The sequence below is a fragment of the Quercus robur genome, chromosome 6 (genome assembly GCF_932294415.1).
Source record: "Quercus robur chromosome 6, dhQueRobu3.1, whole genome shotgun sequence".
Taxonomy (NCBI): domain Eukaryota; kingdom Viridiplantae; phylum Streptophyta; class Magnoliopsida; order Fagales; family Fagaceae; genus Quercus; species Quercus robur.
The window spans coordinates 20207864-20226590 of NC_065539.1; the positions used below are offsets into that span (position 1 = coordinate 20207864).

The following is an 18727-nucleotide window of genomic DNA, read 5'->3' on the forward strand; positions in this document are numbered from 1 at the left end:
AACAATACAAAATAAAATACTGCATCGATCTCAAATTATTGATCTTCAAAATACAATATTTTGTAGTACTCCTTTTACGATAGAATTTAAATTGGTAAGAAAAATAATAAAAACCTTTACATTTTTAACTAATAGACATCCTCTTAAATGATGTTCATTTAAAAATTTGTACAAATAGTAAATTGACCTACAAATACTGGTCCAACCAATATTTAAATTTCACTTACCAAAAATTTTAAAAGACAACAAAAATAACCAAAAAAGGGAGGGAAAAAAAAAAAAAAAAAAGTTAAACAATAGAGCAAAGATAAGGTCACACAAGGTTCAATGATTCAACCCATCCCACATCATATGAGGTTAAAAAGTGAGTTGGCTCCACCATATGCCATTTCATAAAAAAAATAAGTATTTGTTCAAAGGGTCTTGGGGAAGAGGAACACCACAATACCAAACAGGGAGATTTTGGTTTGCGCTTGTGAGAGAGAAAGAGTATCTGTATCTCTCTCTGTGCAGCATTTTTAGCGTCTGTGGGTCTCTCTCTGTGAACACTTAACGTAAACTCTCTCAAAATGGCCACTCCTCCTCTCTTCTCTTCCTCATCGTTATACTATTCATCTCTGCTAAAATACGCTCCCTGTGCCCATTCCCTTAACCTCCACCCCCAACTAGTTTCTTTAGCCATTTAAACAAACTAACTAATTTGATATTTGATATTTGATATTTGATATTTCTTCCATAACTACCAACCATGGCCGTTACTGCTCTTTTTTTCTGTGTAGTGGTTCTCTGCGCACCCTTCTTATCGTGCGCCGGGACAGTAACGGAAATTGAAGCCTTAACATCTTTCAAACTCAATCTCCACGATCCACTTGGAGCGTTGAACGGCTGGGATTCGTCGACGCCATTAGCTCCCTGTGATTGGCGTGGAGTCGCGTGCTCTAGCAACCGAGTCACCGAGCTCCGCCTGCCTCGCCTCCAACTCGGTGGCCGACTCAGTGACCGTCTCGCTGACCTAACCATGTTGCGGAAGCTGAGTCTTCGCTCAAATGCTTTCAACGGAACCATTCCTCGCTCTCTCTCCAAATGCACGCTCCTACGCTCCGTGTTCTTGCAGTACAACTCCCTCACCGGAATTCTCCCGCCGGAGATCGGGAACCTCACCGGTTTGAAAATCCTCAACCTCGCGCAGAACCATCTCTCCGGCGACATCTCCGGCGAACTTCCTAGCGGCCTCAGCTACCTTGATCTTTCATCGAACGCCTTCTCCGGCGTGATTCCGAGGAGTGTCGCGAACTTGACTCAGCTTCAGCTCATCAACCTCTCGTACAACCAGTTCTCCGGTGAGATTCCGGCGAGCTTTGGAGAGCTTCAACAGCTTCAGTATCTATGGCTTGACTACAATCTATTACAAGGAACTCTTCCTTCGGCGATCGCGAATTGCTCGTCGCTCGTACACTTAAGCGTCGAAGGCAATTCGCTCGGAGGAGTGGTTCCGGCGGCGCTCGGAGCTCTGCCGAAACTTCAGGTTCTCTCTCTCTCTCAAAACAATCTCTCCGGTTCGGTTCCCGCTTCGATGTTTTGCAATGTCTCGCTCTATACGTCGTCGCTTCGTTATGTTCAGTTAGGGTTTAATGCGTTCACGGACATTGTTAAGCCAGAGACAGTGACGTGTTTCAGTGTTCTTCAGGTTTTAGATCTTCAGCACAATCAAATCCACGCCGCGTTTCCTTCGTGGTTAACGAGTATCTCCACGTTAACAAAGGTGGATCTTTCGAATAATTTCTTCACTGGTGTAGTTCCTGCTGAGATTGGAGACGTCACGAAGTTGGAGAGCCTCAACATTGCGAATAACTCGTTTAGCGGTGCAATTCCAATAGAAATCAAGAAATGTAGCTTGTTACAGTTTCTAGATTTTGAAGGAAACCGCTTTACAGGTAACATTCCTGAATTTTTCGGAGAATTGAGAGGTTTGAAGGTGTTATCTCTTGGAGGAAATGCATTTACCGGTTCAGTTCCGGAGAGTTTTGGCAACCTTTCGGTGCTTGAGACTTTGAATCTGAGAGCTAACAGATTAAATGGAATTGTGCCTGTAGAGCTAATGAGATTGAGCAATTTGAGTACACTGGACCTCAGTGGGAACAATTTTTCTGGTGTGATTCCTACAAGTGTTGGGACTTTGAGTCGGCTAATGGTTCTAAATCTGAGCGGTAATGGTTTTTCGGGGAAGATTCCAACGAGTTTGGGCAATCTTTTCAGGCTCAGGAGTCTTGATTTGAGCAAACAGAGTCTCTCTGGTGAATTGCCATTTGAGCTTTCAGGTTTGCCGAATCTGCAGGTTATTGCTGTGCAGGAAAATTTGTTGTCTGGGGATGTTCCCGAAGGGTTTAGTAGTTTGATGAGTTTGCGATATTTGAATCTCAGTAGCAATGCGTTTTCTGGTCACATTCCGGCAAATTATGGTTTTCTTCAGTCATTGGTGGTTCTGTCATTGTCTGATAATCATGTTTCGGGCTCAATTCCACCGGAGCTGGGAAATTGTTCTGACATTGAAGTTATTGAGCTCCGGTCTAATTCTTTGACGGGTCACATTCCAGCTCATCTCTCTGGTCTCTCGCGTTTGAGAGTGCTTGATTTGGGTATGAACAATTTAACAGGTGAAATCCCAGCAGGAATTTCTGAATGCTCCTCGTTAACTGCTTTGTTACTAGACTTCAATCATCTTTCAGGTGGCATACCCGTCTCATTGTCCAAGCTATCAAATTTGACGATGCTGGACCTTTCTTCTAACAACTTAAGTGGAACAATTCCAGCTAATCTTACAATGCTTTCTGGCTTGATGAACTTAAATGTTTCGAATAATAATCTCCAAGGTGAGATCCCCCTAATGCTGGGTTCTCGATTCAATAATCCATCAGCATTTGCGGGTAATCAAGGCTTATGTGGGAAGCCATTGGATCGAAATTGTGTGGCTATAATGGATAGGGGTAGGAAGAAGAGGCTGATTTTGTTAATTGTCGTAGCTGCTGGTGGAGCTCTCTTACTGTCGTTGTGTTGTTGCTTCTACATTTTCAGTCTCTTGAGGTGGCGCAAGAAACTCAAAGAAAAAGCATCTGGGGAAAAGAAGAGGAGTCCCGGAAGGGCAAGCTCGGGAGCAAGTGGAGGTCGTGGAAGCACGGATAATGGAGGGCCAAAGCTTGTTATGTTCAACAACAAAATCACACTTGCAGAGACAATTGAAGCAACTAGACAATTTGATGAAGAAAACGTGCTGAGCAGAACACGGTATGGGTTGGTTTTCAAGGCCAGCTACAGCGATGGAATGGTGCTCTCAATCCGCAGACTCCCAGATGGATCACTAGATGAAAACATGTTCAGAAAAGAAGCTGAATCATTAGGGAAAGTAAGGCACCGAAACTTGACAGTCCTTCGCGGATACTATGCTGGTTCACCCGACTTGAGGCTCCTAGTGTATGACTACATGCCAAATGGAAATCTTGCGAGTTTGCTTCAGGAAGCATCTCACCAAGATGGCCATGTCCTCAATTGGCCAATGCGCCATCTCATTGCACTAGGAATTGCCCGTGGATTGGCCTTTCTACACACCTCCTCAATGGTACATGGCGATGTCAAGCCTCAAAACGTTCTATTTGATGCAGATTTCGAAGCCCATTTATCCGATTTCGGGCTAGACCGCCTCACAATTGCAACTCCAGCTGAAGCCTCAACTTCCACTTCAGTTGGGACTTTAGGCTATGTATCACCAGAAGCAGTTCTAACAGGGGAAGCCACAAAAGAATCAGATGTCTACAGCTTTGGCATAGTTTTACTCGAACTATTAACTGGAAAGCGACCAGTAATGTTCACACAAGACGAAGACATTGTGAAGTGGGTGAAAAAGCAATTGCAAAAAGGTCAAATTACAGAGCTATTAGAGCCTGGTTTGCTTGAGCTTGACCCTGAATCATCAGAATGGGAAGAGTTTTTACTAGGAGTGAAAGTTGGGTTACTATGCACAGCACCTGACCCGCTTGACCGACCCACCATGTCAGACATTGTGTTCATGCTAGAGGGCTGTCGGGTCGGACCCGATATTCCTTCTTCCGCGGATCCAACCTCTCAACCTTCACCGGCATAACCCGAAACCAACGTTAACCATTTTGTTTCTTCTTTTCTTTTTGGTTTTTATTAATTTCTCATTGTAACAGTTAAGCTGAACTTTTTTAGAGGTTTTTGAGGGAACAACAACCAAAAAAAAAAAAAAGGTTTGCCTTTTTTTTAATCAGTAGTGTTTTTCATGCTTTTGCCATTATTTGCATATTTTTAACTTGATGCTGGCCTAGGGAGTAGGTAGGGTCCACAAGGGTTGTGAGTGTGGTGAAAAATTCAACACACTCTATCTCACCCATCACAGTCAACGATTTTGAACAAAGCCGCAGTTAGGGTTGGATGAAAAGAAAATGGACAATGATGGGGCCACAAGTCCAGTCCCGCCAAAAGGAAAAGTACTAATTATTTGATCTGATCTGTGTTGGTCACGTGGCTTTAAGACTGAATCCCGGTTGTTGTGGCGAGTAAAAATGTAGCCGTTAATTGTGTGGGGTCCGAGGTGTACACTCTGGCGCTGGCTTATAAACTCGAAGAACTGTCTTTTCCCAAGGGTGGGACTGGGGCATTAGTTTGGTAACTTTGGTTGAGTACAGCTTCACCGAGTTTTCTATATTATTAGGGTGACACATGGGTTACTCTGTTGGCCGTCTGTTTTTTTTAATTTATTACGAGGCAGTGGAGGAAAAGACACAAGGACCCAAGTTGAGGTCCCACTAGCCCCTGGATTAAGCAGGAAATGGGACTCAGAAAGATGAGAGAGAAAGATCAAAAAATAGTCACCACTCACCAATGAACTTTTTGTGGGTCATGACGAATGACCCTATTGGAATCAAATTTTTATCTGATTTGAAATCTAGTCTGTTGTGTTGTACCATGTGGAACTGGAAGTGGAAGTACCAATTATCTTTTTTGGCTTTGCCCTCGATTTAAGTTTCTCTAGTCATGGGGGGATAAAAAAAAGCCCTGTTTCCACGCCTTTTTCTTTTCTTTTTTTTGCTTTTTACCGGCATTGGAATATATGGAGCAAATAGCAATAACCGAAAGATTCTCCAATTGTCCTTCAATGGCATCAATGACAAATTGATAATTAAGAATTGAGGGAAAAAAGGGAACACATAAATAAAATATTCAAAGTGACATTAAGAACAAGACAAATTGAAATTATGTCCAAATCCGATGCAGTGACCGTTAAGTATCCTTCTTTGATTTGTTTAATACATCGTATTGATTTCTAGATTTAATACGGTACGCCAAATGATTTCAAGCACGAAGCTCCGAGCCTCCCGAGTAAAATTAATTTCTAGTTCAAGCTAAAATGCTATGCTCTCATTACTACTCTCTACAATGGCAAAATCAGAATATTTCCATTCCAAAAGGTAAGAGTTGACCGTCTTTTTCTCTAGTTAATTAAGAAGAAAATGATCCGTAAAAAATTAAAGAAGAAGAAGAAGAAGAAGAAGAGTAGATGAAGGGTAAGACTTGACCATCCAAAAGAGTAACGAAACGATGTATTGAAAGTGTTCTTTGATAGAAAAAAGCAAAAACTATACTATCTCACCATCCACCACACATTCTTACCTACCGAAACAATGTGAGTTCAATAGTTCTTACCAAGGCCATGAGATAGAACTCAGGGCACCCCATAATCATAAAAGAGTAGTTCCGTGTTTTTAAATTAGAGGGGTACTCCGTAGTTGGCAAAAAATTACAGTATAATTAGAATCGAATTTGAATTCTTTATTAAACTTTCACTTTGATATATTATACATACAATTTGTTCATTCTTGATTGTCCTATTTTAGACCCCAAAAAAAAAAAAAGAGATAGAAAGAAATACAAAATTTATGTTAGTTGAATATTATCAATGTTCGTTTTTGAACTTTTTGTCAACTCTTTCAAAAAATATGTAAAAATATTATTTGCAAGAGTAAGCAAATTGTTTTTTTTTTTTTTTTTTTTACTACTTGATTTTAGGGGAAAAAGAAAAAGCAAGTTTATTATTTAATAACTGTTGAGGGTTTTTTTTTACACTTCTTGTATCTTAGACACGTGTCTTGATGTTATTAAATAATACTTAGTCTAGGATTTTTTAAGAAGAAAGTTGGGTCTAGCGCTCCTGTGGAATGGGCTCCAAGGTCCCATTCTGCCACTGTTAGTTTATGCACAAACATTAAATCCAAAGCCCAAGGAACAGCGCTACAAACAGGGCTTATTCTCTATTTCTACTGAAGAATGAACATTTCTCTAGTTTCCACCGCAAAACTGACTTTGCTTAACTTTCTGCTATGTAGTAAAGTTTTCTGCGTTTTTCTACAACATGGGTGACTATTCTCCATTTTCTTTGGCAGAATTATTTCTCTACTTTCTGCACATAAACTCTAAAACCCAAAAAAAAAAAAAAAAAAAAAAGAAAAAGCAAGCCATCAAGTAAATGTTAGTTTACATAGGTTAGCATATTCTCAAATATTTACACACACACACTAATACATATTCACATACAAATATATAAAATATATTTTGCAAGATATGAACTATAATGTGTGTATATATATACACGTATGGCAGAATTAGTTAAAGATAAACACACTAATACCAGTGTCAGCAAAGAATACATAAGGTTTCTGCTAGCATAATAATGAATTAAAAAGAAAGGTATTCTCAGCAGGATAATGACTAAGAGAGCTCAACTCCAACTCACACAACCTTGTTACCCAATTAGGCTACAAAGTTGAGTGGTTTGGAATGTGAGTCAGAGTAGTCATCCTTTGGAGATTGCAAAGAGCATGATTTGGTGTTTTCTGAGGGAGGGAAAGGATTCCTAGTGATGCATGCTAATTCTGCCGTGTATTTCTACTTTCTCTCCTCTCAAATACCATGCTCTTTCTCTTTTCTCTCTCTTCTTTCACTTTCAACTCCCTATTTAGATTTCCTTCATATGTTTTTCCTTGATTCCTATGTTGTTCTTCCTACCGTTCTTGTTGTAGTTGTTCCCATATTCATGGGTACGGTTCCTTTTATACCCAAGATCAAACTTAGGTGGTTTTCCTTCTTTACCCTTATTTTCAACAACCATTGTGTCTGCTGCAGGCATTCAACCAACACCCACAACGTACTGGCCACTATCTTTTGGCCGTGTGCAAATGGGTTCAAGTCCACTAACCTCTGGCCTCTAGTAGTGGATTTAGTCCCACTACTTGCTTGGTGACAACTTCTTTCCTCTTTTTGGGTAAAGGCCAACCGGCCACAATAACCTTGCCTCTCTCTTTATCTTTCTCATTAATTCCCTTTGTCTTCATTCTCTAACATTACGAGTGGCAATTCGTGTTCGCGTATCGGGTTCATGTCGTGTCGACTCATGAGTATCCGACTATATGGGTCAACACTAACTCGACATGTTTATTAAATGGGTCAAGATTCCTCAACCCTAATACAACCCATTTATTAAACGGGTCAATCGTGTCAACCTATTTATCATATTTTATCAAAATGAAAAAAAAAATAGAATTAACCAAATTGAAATATGAAAAACCAAAAAAAAAAAAAAAAGTTTTAATATAAATTCAGAACTAATAAGTAACTGCATCACAAATAATTATTCAAAATTAAAGCATATCTCAATATCACAAATAATCAATCATAATATGTCAAAGAAAATAAATCACAACAACTAATAAGTTTATATACCTAGGGTTTGAAGGGTATATTGGTAAAATGTTATTTAATTAAACGAGTAAGATAGGTTAAACGGGTTCCACGGATTTGACCCTAATCCAACCTGCTTATTAAATAAGTCGGTCATGTCAACCCGAATATGACACTAACTCATTAAGTTTCAACCCATAACCTACTAATTTCATGTCATGTCGTGTCGTGTTCGCAGGTCGTGTCCAATTTTGCTACCACTATCTAACATGCACCAAATGGTTCCCACCTACCTTCTTCCCATTTTTGGTAAAGATGCTTTCCTATTTTTGGTAATGATGATTTCCTAGTATAGCATATTTCCAAAATTGGTCTTGACGGGATACCAAATCTAGGTCATTTCCCCCCTCCACCAAACCACACCCTTTACACCTCATCGGTCGTGGGTCTTGCTCCCTTACATGGCTGGAATGCAGAAGGGCAAAACCCAGACCATGCCTTACTTACCTACCTTGCTACTTTTGTCTTTTCTCTGATTTTTTTTCTTCTCTAATATTAATGAACTAAAAATAAAAAACTGATCACATATACTCAATAAAAATCACCACACGCTCTTATTAAAAATTAGGGGAAAAAATGATCATAAGTAGTATTAAATTTAAGTAAGAATTTTAATATGTGACTAATTATGTTTACTTTAAAAAAAATAATTTGACTAATTATTTATATTTTTATGATAAAAATTGTGTTTAATTTTAAATGTATCTATATGTATGCATGTGTTACATGCAATTTTTTTTAATAATTTGACTAATTATTTATATTTTTATAATAAAAATTGTGTTTAATTTTAAATGTATCAATACATTTGCATGGGTTACATGCTAATTTAACATAAAATTAGAGTATATGAAATCTAATTAGAATGACTCTTTTTTCCTTTTTTTTTTTTTCAAATAATTATGAAAACTAAACAATTATGAAAATATATTTAAAGTGAACAACTAATTTTTTAGAACATAGTAAAATATTTCATTGAAATTTATTTTTGAGTTTTTTTATAAATTTTGATAGAAAATTTGGACCAGTTCCAAATTGATTGGCACACTTGGCATAAATTTTAATTATCTAAAATATAATTAAAATGACACTTAGACATAGACATAAATTATGAGTAAACATAACATAGAAATTTATTGATTTTTTTTTTTTTTTTTTGAGAAAGAGAAATTTATTGGATCGGTTGTATAGATATAGATAGATCTATTCAATTAATCAATTCCCTATTGGCCAGACCGTAAGGAACCATCCCCAAGATAAGAGTGGGCCTCGTTTGTCCAAAAGAAAAAGAAAAAAGAGTGGGCCTCGAGCAGAATAAGTTCAATTTCCAAGCGAAACAGCTTGCCCGTCATAATCAGATGCAACTTCGGCTACTCGCTCATCCACAAAATCACTCATTATTTTAAGCCCAGATCTAAGCCCAAATACTATACCTCCATTGATAGCCAAGCCTCAAAGGATTCGGCCTTAGCAACATTTGCCAAGAACTCCCCTTTCCCATTCTATGATACTAATGAAAAGAGAGAATTGTTCCATAATGCTTTACTCTTAAAACTCTTTGATTCAAAACCCTTTCCAAGTCTGCTCATATTCAGCCAATTTTGCTAGGCAAGCTTAAACCCCTCCTATATTTCAATAATCCAATCAATGTCGTCAAGGAGCCCTCCTACAGGACTCGAGCAAATTTAGGCCTATACTTTTGTGAAACTGGTATCTCAACTCAATCTCTGTTGCCAAGAGTCTTATAATATAATGACATAGTTTGCTTTCCTTTATCAAGAGAACTAGGATTCATATCTCCTCTCTCCCATTATTCTAATAAAATGGCATATGTATTCCTTTATTAAGACTTAAGAGACCCCTGCTAATTTGATCTAGGCAATGCTATTTTATAATTGAATTCTTCGAGACTTAATTCACAAATAGCCTATTATGCCAGGATGAAAGGTTGAAATCTCACAAACACACGTTAGTCTAACCTACTTTGTTCAGCAATCCATTTTAGTCCATGGTTTTGAAATCCAAACCGTTCAAAGAATGGTAAATGGAGACAGTGACGGAGCCAGAATCTCAATTTAGGAGGGGCAAAATTAAAAGTCAATATAAAAATAAAATAAAAAAAGCCTAAAGAAAATCAATCAATATTAATAATAAATAAACAATCAATTGTAAACAACTATAATTGTTATAATATTTTGTTGTGTCCCTAACATTTCTTATTATTATTATATTATATTGTGATAATATTAATATGGGGTCCATTGATTGAGTTGTTGTGGTTAGTTTGAAAGGAGAAAAAAAAAAAAAAAAAAGAATTGGGGAGAATATAAAAGAGTAGTGGGAATGGTGTGGTGTGGTGAAATCATGTGTGATAGTGGCTTTCAAGAAGTGAGAACTAGTGTCTTTTTCTTAGGTGCTAGGCTTATTGATTAAGTAATATAGGTTTTTGACTTCTTTCTTATGCCAATGGTACAGATGGGTTATTGTGGGAATGCTTCTTTGTTTTCTCTTTTCTCATGTCAGGAGGGGCAAGACCTTAGAAGAGTTAAAGTTGTTGTTCATTTAAAAGTCATTTTTTTAGGAGCCACCGGCCAGGGGGGGGGGGGATTGAAGATTTTTAAGGTTGGATCGAGGTTCAACCAAAGTTAAACCATGATAATGTCATAGTTAATTTAGTAATTAATTAAAATAAAATAAAGGTATTTAATTTTGTAAATATTATCAAAATTAACTTAAAATATCTTAAAAATTGAAACAGACTTTCAATTAAATTTTCATGATATTATAAAGTCAACATAAAATAGTACATTATAAGTTTAATAAAAAATAGTACAACATAAATAAGCATAAAAATAAATTTTATAATAATCCTTCAAGTAGAAATCATTTCAATTAACTAAAAACCACTTTTAAAATAAATTCATAAATAGTAAATTCCTATGCAATGGTATTATGCTTAAATAACAAGTTAATTTAGCAATGAAAACAAATTTGGTGATATTTAATACGTTAAGAAAGGTGACATAGAAGTTTAGAAACTATAAATCATGTAAATCTAATATAAATTTAATAATATTGCATATTAGCTTACATGAAGCTTACCTGGTCCGTTGATTATGGCTTCAGTCTTGGTGCTTATTAGGGGAGAAGTCACAGGTTCGAAGCTTATTAGCGTAGTCATGCCGGCCAGTCCAGTTCGAGTTTAAAAACCATGTTTTAGTCTCTACCATGTTACCACATGCTATTCTTTTTCAAAATCTCAAACCCTATTTGACTTGAGTTTTTAAGTTAGTTTTGAATGAAAGGAGGTTCAACATTTTACCTAATTAGGGGTTGCACAATTAACAATAGAATGACAACATCTCTAATTCAATGCCATATTTGGGCATGTTGCAATCAATCGATCTAAGAGAGAGGAGTTGTATCTAAACTTTAGAAGAAATATCAACAAAATTTTCTACCGTTTGACCAAAATAAAAAATAAAAAATATTTCATGTACATTGATACAATCAATTATCAAAATGTCTCACGCACCTTTGGTGTAGTTGTCACTTCATAAGTATAATTGCTTGTGGGGTGTGTGAGGCAAAAGCTGAATTTCAAGTCTCCAAGAGAGAACTTCACACACATATACCCTTAGCTTATGTTAGAGTAGAATTTCTATCTTATATAAAAAAAAAATTATTAAAATATACATAGATACAATCAATCTTACCAATAAAAACATCACCTCTTATCAAATACAAAATATTACATGTCATTTTTTTAATGTGAGTTCAATAACCCTTAATAAGGTCATGAGATACAAGTTAGGGCACCCTCATAATTTTTATTTTTTTAAAAGTAGTTTTGAATGGGGTTGAAGTGCTTTTAGATTAAAGGGGCAATTGGCACAAAATTACAGTATAATTAGAACTAAATTTGAATTCTTTATTAAGCTTTCACTTTAATATATTATACAAGAAATTTGTTCGTACTTGACTACCTTATATAAGACAAAAAGAAAGAAAGAAAGAAAGAAAAAAATGCTAGTTGACTATTACCGATGTAATATTAATTGCTAGAATAAGCAAATTGTTCATTTTTTTTACTGCTTAATTTTAGGGAGGAAAAAAGAAGATAGTTTATTATTTCATAACTAATTTTTCAAATGAATTTTGAAAATTGAGATATACAAAACAAATCACCAATTTTTAAGAACTTTTAAAAAAAGAATTATACTTGAATTAATAAATAACTTTCGATAAGAAATTTTAATTAGTTTAAAATGGATTAGAATGTCTTAAAGTTAATTTTAATAGAAATTTAAAATGTGTGCTATAAGTGGTTTTAAGTTGAAGGGAAGGGACATTGGCTGATATTAGAGAATGTGAAATCTAATTACAATGATATTTGCTAAAAAAAATTAGGGTATGTTAAATTGGCATGTTAAATCTAATTAGAACACGCTTGCCAAAATATTAAAAGGGCAACTAAAATCTAATTTAACAAATTTAATGAGCTTCCACTTTATCATATAGACAAAAAATTGCTCATTATTGATTGATCTATTTTAGAGAAAAAAGAAAACATAATTTTTTATTATTGTGATGCGATCAATAGAATTAATGTATACCCTTTTTTCCAATAATTATGAAAACTAAACTATTATGAAAATATAGTAGATCGTCTATAATATATAGAAAAAAAAAAAAGGAAAAAAGGAAAAAAAAAGAAAAAAAAAAAGAAAGATAGATCGATTCAATGAATCAACTCCCTAGTGGCCAGACCGTACTGTGCAAGAACCGGCTCCCCCAATAAGAGTGGGCCTCATTTGTCCAAAGAAAAAAGAGTGGCCCTCCAGCTGCATAAGTTCAATTTCCAAGCGAAACACCTTGCCTATCATAGTCAGTTGCGCAAATTCAACTTCGTCTACTCGCTCATCCACGAAATCTTTCATTATTTTAAGCCCAGCTCAAGCCCAAACACTTTATCTCCATTGACAGCCTAGTCTCGACGGATTCAGCTCTAACAACATTTGGGATGGCACAGTCAAGAACTCCCCCTTCTCATTCTATGATACCGATTAAAAGTTAGAACAGCCCATTGTTCCATAATGATTTACGGTTAAAAAACTCTTTGATTCAAAACCCTTTCCAAACTGCTCAATATCAGCCAGTTTTGCCGCACAAAGCTTAAACCCTCCCATATTTCAATAATCCAACCAATGTCGTCAAGGAGCTCTCATATTACAGGGATTGAGCAAATCTGGGCGTATACAGGTATCCCAACTTAGACCCCTGCTGCCAAGGGCAATCTCTGCCTTTCTTTATTAGGATACCTCAGGTTAAAATATTCTCTTCCATTATTGTAAGTTTGTAACTATTGAATTATACTTGAAAAAAAAAAAAAAAAAGAGCCCTGCTAATTTGATCTAGGCTATGATATTTTATAATTGAATTCTTTGAAACTCAGCCCACAAACAGCCTATTCTGCCAGGATGAAAAACATCACATCTTATCAAATACCAAAATATTACATGTATCACTATTTTAATCTGAAGGGACCTGGCTCCCAATTTCTAGCACCATGTAACCTAATCATAAACTTTTGCATCTAGCAATGTCAAACTCAGCCTAGATTCCGAATGGAGCAAAAAATAAACATAATATATGCAGCAATCTGAGTGAACACTGAACAACATATAAGTTTTACCTGATAAATCAATGCAACCATGACAAAGGTCTTCTAAAATTACCTGATGAAAAAGGGCCCAAATGCAGGATACTCCAAATGACCAAATGATAAATAAAGAAACTAAATCATAATCTTCAAACTTACGGAGACACAACATATACTCTCATATTTTTTGTTACCAGTCCAAAGCTAGAATTCAGGCTCCATCAAGTACACCCCAACAAGCAACAAATGGCTACAGTACAGGAATCTTAATCTCTCTCTCACAGAGTTAAAGAATAGACCATACTAGAAACATTTCTTCAAGTACACACACACAGACATACAGAAAGTCTAGAAACACAACTTTAAGTACAATAATGACGATCAGAAATGTAAAGTGAATGTTTGACAGGGATCTGCCTCAAAGACAGTTTCTAGACTAGTTTAAGCTAACATCTACAATACAGCAACAGGTAAAGCAACGGCCCAGCAAGCTTTATTTTGAAACTCACCTCCAAATTAGCAGAGAACCTCTATAAAATGTAATGGAAAGACCACATACAGAATGAATAACTCGACACAAGATTGCCCACTTAGTATGCATCACAAATCTTGAGCAACACCTACAACACCAACATCAGCAGCTTGCAGAAAACCTTTCTCTAATCTGCTCTGGATTGGCCAGCTCGAGAAGAAAGGATGATACCAACAATGAGACCATACAAGGCCAAGGCCTCAGCAAAGATGAGAATAAGAATCATTCCGACAAAAAGCTTTGGCTGTTGAGCATTAGCTCTGCAGATAAACAATCAAATTTCAGCAAGGCCCACACTTTTTTTTTTGATAGGTAATAAAACTTTTATTGAATAAAATGAACATCGTGTTCATGATGATGAACACTCTGGACATGAAAAAATACAAAAAGCTCAAGAGCTTAAGCTAACAGATTGTAGGAAAGCAGAAATTGAAATACATCGTTTAAAACCCCAAATATGAGCCTACTGAAATAAAGTACAAAAAAGATGTTTTAAAAATTCTAAGGATCTCTCATTATCTTCAAAGATACTATTGTTACGTTCCTGCCAAACATAACCAATGTGCTCTAGATCAAATGGTGGCCCATCCCCTTGTAAGAACAAGATGAAGGCTGAGCTCATGGGCTCAAAACCCACCGAGTGCAGGTGTAATCACCAAAAAAAGAAAGAAAAAAAGGTAAGTAAACCTAGTAGTGTCATTTGAATGAATGGTCAATGTCAAAAAGCAGTTCACTTGTATCCTAGGCTTAAAAAAAGAGCATTCATTCAGGCAGCTTTGTAGTAGCATCCTCTCGTCTACAAAAGATTGCAAGTTGCCAACCAACCATATACTTGCATCTATTGCACAGAACAAAAAAATATGCATCTCCAACCAGTGTTTGCTAAACATTCTGTCTCTCCTTAAGCACTACAATGTATTTTACGCAATATTGTCATTAAGGAAAATGATTGCAGAGATTAACAAAAACCTTCCTTAAGCCCTTACATTCAAATTGATTGCAACAGAATTTGATTGCATGAAGGAACCAAAATTCACAACAAAAATCATTATTGGTGTCCCAAAGTCAAATGTTTGACAAATTCAAAAGGAAGAAGGCCTCTTAATTCATGCTACCAATGAGTTTTTACAATGTCAGATTCAAGAATTTGTCATTGTTCCTTATGAAAATAGAACTTGGGGATATGAGCAAGACCACTAAACAACTCTAAGCATAACATACATCAACTACCAACACAGTCTAACAAGAAAACATAGAATGCACTCTTGTATTCTCCAAGGGCAGAAGAAAAGAACCATCTGTAAGATTAAGACTTATAATAACACGACATACACAATGCATAACACATTAAAAACAAACAATCTATCCTTTTTGTTTCAACTTTCAATACCATGCATAAATTTTAAGGATGTGTTTAGGGGTTTCACAAAAGCTTGACTTGCTAATTGGATCAGGAATGATTCAAGATCAAAACAAGATACAAACAAACATTTAAAAGCCATGTACAACAACAACCAACAAGCCTTAGTCCCAAATTTTTGGAGTCAGCCATGAATCCTCAACAATTAGCCAAGGCCGGTCACATGTCTTTTTTCCACCAGCCATTCTATTATATCCAAAGCCATACTCTTTGTACTTCCTCAATTAACATATCCATTTTTTACTACTTCTACTAATACTACTTTTGGTCTTCCTCTACCCTTTTTCATTCTCTCAGCTTAAATCAACTCACTCTTTCTCACTTGTACATTAATTGCTTGCGGGCAATTAAACCTACAAAATGCTTAAATTTTGAAGTTTCAAAGTTATTTCCAGTTATATGTTCTCTTTAATTTGTTCACCATTTCAAATTGTTCTAAAAGTATTCCAAATCTGGGTAATATTATTTATATATATATATATATATATATAGAGAGAGAGAGAGAGAGAGATGAATAAAGGGGGAGAGTACCAACTGTAAGGCTAAAACTTATAATAACATGACAATGCATAATACATGAGAAATACAACATCCCACCCCTTTTGTTCCAATACTATGCATATACTTTAAGAATGTGTTCAGGGGTAACTGGATCAAGGATAGTTGGAGATCAAAAAATCCATGGCCTGTAAGCACTAAAGAGAGAATTTCAATCAATGCACAATAGTTTTCACATATACTGGTTCCAGAGGACACTGCCTGTGTGCTTTGGTTCCTTGTATTGGTTTCCCTTACTTTCAATGAAGTTTTGTTACTTATCTAAAAAATAAAAAATAAAATCTAAAAGACAAGGAATCTTATACAACAACAATAACAAAGCCTTAGTCCTAAATTGTTGGGGGTCAGCTATGGATTCTCAATAGATATTAATCAGAGTCGGCCACACGTCTTCTTTTCCACCATTCTATTCTATTTGAAGTCAGACTTCGTGCTACTTCCATTATTGACATGTCCTTTTTCACTACTTCTCCTAACATCATTTTTTTTGTCTCCCTCTACAAATTTTCATTCCCCCAACTTGAATCAACTTACCATCCTCTTAAATCCATAAAATGGAAACCACAACAAACAGTTCCAATCAACTACAATGAACCCATTCTAGAAACACAATTTCTTCACACATAAGCTAATTGTACAAGTACAAGATTCACAAAAATCACACTCATACGTGACCTCATCCTATTGCAATTACATACACGTTTCTTTCTTAATACTCATTTCCCACAAAAACAAACTATTAACTGATATATGATATATACCAAGAACGATGAATAAAGGGAGATAGAGAGAGAGAGAGTACCTAACACCGGCATCGCCAACGATACCGATAGCCATACCAGCGGAGAGGCCAGCGAGACCACAAGATAGACCCGAGGAGAGATGGGCATAACCGTCAAAAAGGTAATACGATTTGGCTTTAGGGTTAATCCCGGTACTAATAATAACCGCAATGATCAAACCGTAAATACCTAAGACTCCAGCCATAACAACCGGCACGATCGATTTCATGACCAGTTCTGGTCGCATCACACCCATCGATGCCACCCCAACTCCACTCTTAGCTGTCCCATAAGCAGCTCCCATACCTTAACCAAACCAAAAAAATCGTATCATTAAAAACACTACTAGTTAAAAAATGAAGATTAAGGATAATAAAGTGTGCTTTTACATGAGAAAACTAGGGCAGCCGCAGCTCCGAGGAAGCCGAAGAACGGAGCGGTTTCATCGCCGCTGAATACTGAAGAAGAAGACATTTTTTTTTTTTTTTTCTGAATTCTAGGATTTGTTTTTGATTTGGGAAAGTTTGGGAAATTGATCGGAAATTGTTCGCTTTTAGAAAGAGAGAGAGTTTGGGAAATGGTGTGTTTTGTTTTGTTCTTGTTTTTGGTTGTCGAACTAGAATTGGGTGGAAGGAAAGGAAGCTTCGGTGTGGCTTTCCTTATTATGGGCTGTACAGTTTTAACAGTTTTATCAACAACTGGTGGCTGTGCTGAAAATTTCAGCCCAAAATTTAAATCGATGAAACAAACAGGGCTTGAGAGTCTAAATTTAGACTGATGACATGACGCTGTAAAATTATGAATCTGGGTCGAGCTTTGACAAGCCATGGCCCATAGGAATTGACAAGCCTACTTTAATGGAGAAGGCCTCATATACTCCCATAACAAAATTTAATTAAGGTCTGTTTGGTTTGGTGGAAAAGGACGAAGATGAGACCTTCTTTCGGAATTTCGGACCTGCCCATCTGGGAGAGAATGTCTTTTACTGAGGATTTACTATTTAGCCCAATCTTTTTTAAACTTCTCTTTAACCCTTATATAATAACAATTAATTTATTCAAATTAATCACATTTTATATTATTTCGCTTTTCCATTCTTTTTACTAAACACTCAGAGGAAAGAAAACTTGAACATTTTCTTACCTCAATCAATGCATGAAATCAATTTATAGTAGGTTTTAGTGGGGTATTACTAAGTAACCTTTCTTGAATTATTTGGATTCAAGTATAAAAATAAAGTATACCCGGCATATTCTAGTGGTGGGCTCATTGGTTTGAGATGTATCATAAACTCAAAGATCTCAAGTTCAATCCATTATACTATTAGTCCATAAGGTTTTTAGTTTTTAAAGTATTTAATGGGTAAGAAATGAAATAGTCTAGTCAAAAACTAAGACATGTATTTATAAACTAATATATCAATAATATCCTCTTCGTTTTTTCTCACGTTTAAAAGCTTTTTATTAGTTTGGTTAGCAAATAAGTGTAACTTTATAACTGTAGTTTGCCAAACATTGACAATTTTTCAGTTAAAAGTTAAAACTTTAGTTCCTAAACCATCCCAAATAGAGAGTAGTCCCTTCAAAGCAAAGTTTCAATGGGTCCCTCAAGGAGGTTCCTATGTTGTACTGATATAAGCAAATGCACCAGAGCAAGAATTCTACATCTCAATTCTTACAAAAAAAAAAACAGCCATTTTACCCTTTTGTTCTACGGTGTTTGCAAAAGATAAGGATCCATACTGTTATAGGCTTTTAGAGTCATTGGCAGTTATCTATATATATATTCCAGTTCCATCAAAGGTGGGGTACATTGGGGGTTCTACTTCATCAATATATTCACACACAGATAAATAGATAGATAGACCCACTACGTACTTTAGACTAGTTTAGAGTCTCTGGCACCAGCAAAGCATTCCATTGCATATAAAAAATGACACCCATATAGATCACTATCTTTCTGAT

At 36.0% G+C, this 18727-nt stretch overlaps 2 protein-coding genes across 3 annotated transcripts; one reads left to right on the plus strand and one right to left on the minus strand.

Annotated features, from left to right (window-relative positions):
* Positions 1–403: 403 nt before the first annotated feature.
* Positions 404–4279, plus strand: LOC126733171 (probable LRR receptor-like serine/threonine-protein kinase At4g36180). Of its 2 annotated transcripts, XM_050436371.1 has the most exons (2): positions 404–1525; positions 1688–4279. In XM_050436371.1, the coding sequence occupies exons 1-2, from the start codon at positions 749–751 to the stop codon at positions 4133–4135; spliced, it is 3225 nt and encodes a 1074-aa protein (XP_050292328.1). In that variant the 5' UTR covers positions 404–748; the 3' UTR covers positions 4136–4279. The 2 variants fall into 2 exon arrangements, with proteins under 2 accessions (XP_050292328.1, XP_050292327.1); XM_050436370.1 differs by having other exon boundaries at positions 404–4279.
* Positions 4280–13631: 9352 nt separating this feature from the next.
* LOC126733172 (V-type proton ATPase 16 kDa proteolipid subunit-like) lies at positions 13632–17391 on the minus strand. Its single transcript, XM_050436373.1, has 3 exons — positions 17153–17391; positions 16784–17069; positions 13632–14263 (listed from the first exon to the last, which is right to left on the minus strand). The coding sequence occupies exons 1-3, from the start codon at positions 17235–17237 to the stop codon at positions 14131–14133; spliced, it is 504 nt and encodes a 167-aa protein (XP_050292330.1). The 5' UTR covers positions 17238–17391; the 3' UTR covers positions 13632–14130.
* Between the last annotated feature and the right edge of the window lie 1336 nt (positions 17392–18727).